General features: G+C 23.4%; 1 protein-coding gene across 1 annotated transcript in view; it reads left to right on the top strand.

Moving 5' to 3' along the window:
* LOC111635147 (histone acetyltransferase KAT6B-like) overlaps positions 1-4,216 on the top strand; it is a 15,264-nt gene extending 11,048 nt beyond the window's left edge. Inside the window, exons 3-8 of the mRNA XM_023380006.1 lie at positions 1,438-1,550; positions 3,066-3,147; positions 3,224-3,340; positions 3,410-3,497; positions 3,596-3,710; positions 3,799-4,216. Coding sequence (XP_023235774.1) covers positions 1,438-1,550; positions 3,066-3,147; positions 3,224-3,340; positions 3,410-3,497; positions 3,596-3,710; positions 3,799-3,936 — 653 coding nt within the window. The 3' untranslated portion in view covers positions 3,937-4,216. The remainder of the gene's footprint in view (positions 1-1,437; positions 1,551-3,065; positions 3,148-3,223; positions 3,341-3,409; positions 3,498-3,595; positions 3,711-3,798) is intronic.
* Positions 4,217-5,376: the final 1,160 nt, after the last annotated feature.

Here is a 5,376-nt window from a genome sequence, read left to right as displayed (position 1 = left end):
AATGCGTTTTAACTAGTTGAAACTAGTTTATACTGAATGTCTTTGATAAAACCCGTTTTGTCTAGTCAAAACTAGTTTTAACTCAAATTCATTTTTGACTAACAGTAAATTCTAGTTTTAACTAGACAAAATGGGTTTTATCAAAGACATCCAGTATAAACTAGTTTTAACTAGTTAAAACGCATTCTAACTAAAAATGGGTTTTGACTGCAACATATATATACTATGCTTTTAATTTTCACCAGCATATGAATATTTTATGGAATTAGACTAAAATTTTTTTTTAAATATGAAAGATGTTATGCGATATGCTTCTTGTCTAGTCTTGATTGGTTGATTAGTCTTCATTGATGGTGTAATAAGTCTAGTGAAAAAGAAAAGCCGTCTTAGAGCTCGTATATTTGTATGAAAGATGTTATTTATTTATATTCAAATGATATTTACAAAATGTAAATGATGAGAAAATAGAAAGATAGTTTACTCTGCTCATTATAATTTTTTGATAGAACAGTCACTTTGTAATGTTATTTATGAAATATCTTCTAGTTCAAAAGGAACAATCTAGGAAGAAAGAAAGTAAATATAGTAGTATAATATAATAAGAATTAAAGTTGCTCCTCAATATGATTTTTTCACTATACAACATAAACTGTGTATTATTAGCTGTAGTACCAAAATGGAAACATCTTGTTAGTAGTTAGAATAATGCTTATTGTAATCACTGTGAGACTAAACTAAATTGGTAACATCAAATGGAATAAAATTATGATTATAATTACTGGAAATTCAGATTTTGTTTATGCTGANGAGGCAAAACCATTAAATATTCTAAAATTATAAATTTCAGTTATATAAAAAATATATTATGAAGAATGTTCATGTCTCAGCAGATATTCAGTACATATGGTACAGTACATTGCTGTTTGTAAAAGTATATGAAGCCTTTTTTTCTTTGACTTAAAATAATTGAAAACAAGTTAAACACAACATAAAACAACAGTAAAACAAGAAAAGTATTAAGGAATTGGACAGTTTAGAAATTTCCTTAATTTTTTAATTTTTTATTATTTATGAGTGATGCTTTAAAATATCTTTGCAAACTGGAATAAATTGTTCAGCAGGCTGATTCTGATCCACGAGTTATATTTGATACTGCTAGTCTAAATTATAGATTTATTTTTATGATTAAAAACATTATAATATATGAAAAACAAAATGTTGATGTTTTCATAAAAATAAGATATTCTTTTATAGAATCTTGAATTAATCAATTTTGTCCTAATAAATAGATATTTAAACAAAAAACTAATCCTTAGTGATTTATTATATATTCATTAAGAACAGTATAAATGATTTTTTTTTTTTATAAACTTTTAGAACTTTCAATGCTTAAATAATTTTAATATGCAACCTATAAATTTGTGTTATTTTGTTTAGCTCATCCTAGTTGTATGGACTACAGTCCAGAGTTAGCCGAACGTTCTCGAATGTTTCCATGGCAGTGTATTGATTGTAAAACATGCAGTATATGTGAAGATCCAGGAAATGCAGTTAGCAGATTTTATATATTTCCAAGTTTATTATTAATAAAGTTGGGAAGTTGAAGTGCTCCTCTTTTCATTATTTGCACAGAGCATCGTTTTCAAAGTATCACAAAAGATGGTTCTTTATTAACTTTACAATTATTTAGAGAGGCATATTAGTTTCCTTTTTTTACCACTGAGCACTTTTTGATACTTTTTTCCCTCTTTCTTATGTATTTTTCTACTTATATTTATAAATATGTTACTAATAAAAAATTATTAAATTTTTAATTAATATTTTGGTATTTAATTACCTTCTTAAAAAATTAATTAATTTAACAGCCCAATGCTAACAAACTTTGAAACTGAAATTGTCAAAAAATTTCAGCCCTATTTTATCATATTGTAAATATATTTTGTATTTTTTTATATACTGTATTGGTCTGATTATTAGTCAATAATTTTTTCTAGATATTTTTAAATGTTGAATTAATAAAATTTGTAGGATTTTTAATTATTAGAAACAGAATAATACAGTAAACAGGATTTTCTTTATAGAAACCTGTAATATTTCATGAACAAAAATCTAGATATTCAAAATATAATTCCTGAATCTCTTCAGTCACAAAATCTGGAAATTTTAGTGAAAACCAAATATGCTGCTCTCACATCCTTTGATATAGAGAGAGCCTTTTCATAGTATAAATATTTACTTTCCTTGAACTATCGCCAACTGACAATGGAGAATGTAGAACAACTATGTTTACAAACAGAAAAGCATTTGTACAGTACTTGCAGACTATGAAGCAAATTCTGAAAGTGACTAACTGATTCAAATTTTCTATCATTTTCTCAAGTATATGTTCTATTTATACTTATATATGTAATAAAATAATGGTTTTACTTTTATGCATTTGAGGATCACTTTTTTAGCATTTTCTTTACAAAAATTCATCATTTTTAGCCTTTTTTTTTTTTAAAAAAAAAGAAAATTGTACCTCAACTTCCCAAGTATAATTATTAATTCCCAAGTATTATTATTTTATTAATTCCCAAGTATTATTATTAATTATAATTTGTTTAATTCTGTCTGTATCAATTAAATATTTATTAATATTATAAGTATATATACAAATGAACAAATTATTTAACACATCTTTTATAAATTGGAAGTCATTACTAATATTAAGAAAAATCCTTAATATCAGTAATGAATATGTTTTTAAAGATTTAAGATATATTAAATACTTATTGATTCATTTAAAGCATTGTTAAGTAGTTTTAAATTAGTTTGTTATATAAAATGTTTAACTGATTCTTGAATCTACTGTTTGTAGCAAGTAAAAATATTACAACATTTTTGGAAATTTTCAAATATTTATAGTTACAAAATTTAATTTTTATACTAGATTTTAATTTTAAAGATTTTTTGTTAAATTAAATTTTATATAATATTAAATGAACACAATATTTTGAAAATAATTTAAAATCTGTGATTTGTAAAATATATTGTATCTGTTAAACAAATTCTGTTTTATAAAGGATTCCATGCTGTTTTGTGATGCTTGTGATAGAGGTTTTCATATGGGATGTCATTCTCCTGCAATTAGTGAAAAACCAAATGGTAGAGTAATTTAAAAAGAAATTCTGTTTTTATATTTACATTGTTAATACTGTATATAAAATGTTGAATTGCTTAGGTAAGTGGATGTGTGCCTATTGTGCAAGGGAAAATGGTTGTGTAGAATATATGGAAAATGGTATAGCTAAGATTAAATATGAAATCACAAAAAAACTCCAGTCATCTATCAAAATAGGTAAATTATTTTTAAATTTAAAATATAAAATTTTTTTTTAAATTTGTAATTGAGTTTTTTTATTACTAGTGAATGGTATAAATGATTTGCCTAGTTCAAAAGAATCTACTGTTTCTGTTACTCTTAAAAAGGAAGAAAAATCAATAATAAATGGCAGGTAAAGTAATTTTACTTTAAATATAATATTTACTGTAAATTTTTACCATAAATTCAAAATTTAAGTAAACATTAATTAAGAATATGTTATTTTTATAGAATTAAAGACAATTTCAAGACTGTTCAAGATACTAAAAATTGGTCAATTGATGATGTCGTAAAATATTTTGTAAATGCAGGATTTCCAGAAGAATCAGCTGCCTTCAAGGAACAAGTAAGACTTTAATTTAAATTTTTCATTTATTTAGTTTTAAAAATTTTAATCCATTTGGTTATGAAAATTAAATTGTTATTTTAAATAGGAAATTGACGGAAAATCACTTTTACTACTAAAAAGGAACGATGTTCTTACTGGGCTTTCACTTAAATTAGGACCAGCATTGAAAATTTATAACCACGTAAGAAAACTACAAACAGGAAGGTTTAATGGACAAACGTAATATGAAATGAAGTATCAAAGTTGTACAGTTTGCAGGAATTAAAAACATTCGAAAACAATGAAAGAATATCCTGTAATGATTTTAATTTTCAAAAATCTAATTCATGTGTCTTGTATTGATTTTAAATATTTCAAAGAAAAACAATTTATAATTTTTATTGTACATAAGAAAATAATTGTTTCACTAAGAAGATATTTTCACAAAAATACATTATTCTATAACTATCATTGTAAAGTTTAGCACTTTATGAGCATTTTGTAGAAATTTGTCAATAAATTATATTCAGTATAATGTTCTGTTTAATTTATTTAAAAGTTTGAAGAATTTTTGGTTTTTATTTTTGTTTTACTATTTTAAGTATCCTTATAAATAATGTTTATATGTAAAAAAAAAAATACATTTAAATATATTCTGTTCCAAAAAAATTCATGCACCTTAAAGCCAGCATGCATTATTAATCAAATTCTGCATTTGAAATGGTAGTGAAAAAATAAAAACTTCATTTTCATTTCATCTAAACCAACTAACATCACAATACATCATTAAAGAACACTTTTATCCAAAATGTTGCAAATTAGAAAATGGGCAAACTAGTCTAACAATTAATGCAAACTGACCAATGCCAGAGATGGCTTTACAAGTTAAATATACACCATTTGTGATGAAACTGTTATTCTTTAATGATTTATCCTTATTCTGTAATGTTATAAGGAATTAATTAATTTATTATTTTTTCCTATCATTCTTCATGCACAATTTGATTAATATTGCATGCTGACTTTAAGGTATGTCAATTTTTTTTTTGCAACCAGTACATATCATTTTGATTTTATTATGAAAAAACTGAAACACCATTAAAAGCAAAGTATAGTTCTCAACAAACATTTAATCTTTAAACATAATTTGAAAACTTTACCTAATTTATTTTTTATTGGATTAAAATGTAAGTATATTTTTTTATTTCACATTGTTACAAAAAATGAAAATAATACTTCAGTTTTCTAAAAATGAATTTTGATTTTTTAATATTTATTTGGTTTAATAATAATTTATTTTTATTAAACATTTAGTTTAGATAAAGTTATAGCTTAAAATTGCTGAATAATTATTTATTTATCTCTGAATAATTAAATATAAATACTATATGTACAAATAATATATAAATTTACTCTTTTTATTATATTTTTAGGTCCTGTTTATTTTGATTTAATTTAAAATTTGTCCTGAGTATTGTACTACCCTCTTTCATAAAGGTTTGACCACATAACAAGAGTTATTATTTAATCTTTTGATTAGTATATGGTGATGTTTGCACAGCAAAGTTGATTCAATTGATCAGACATGTTATTTACAAGTTGTAAACAACAATCAGTTGTTTTTTCCATTTTTGTTTTAATACTGTATGCAATACTTTTGTTGTAAGCTATTGTTTTCAAACTG

This window comes from Centruroides sculpturatus, unplaced genomic scaffold (assembly GCF_000671375.1).
Source record: "Centruroides sculpturatus isolate CEXI.00-Female unplaced genomic scaffold, Cexi_2.0 scaffold986, whole genome shotgun sequence".
Lineage (NCBI taxonomy): Eukaryota > Metazoa > Arthropoda > Arachnida > Scorpiones > Buthidae > Centruroides > Centruroides sculpturatus.
The sequence above is the reverse complement of the archived record's forward strand: the minus strand, read 5'-3'. Positions and strand labels throughout refer to the sequence as shown.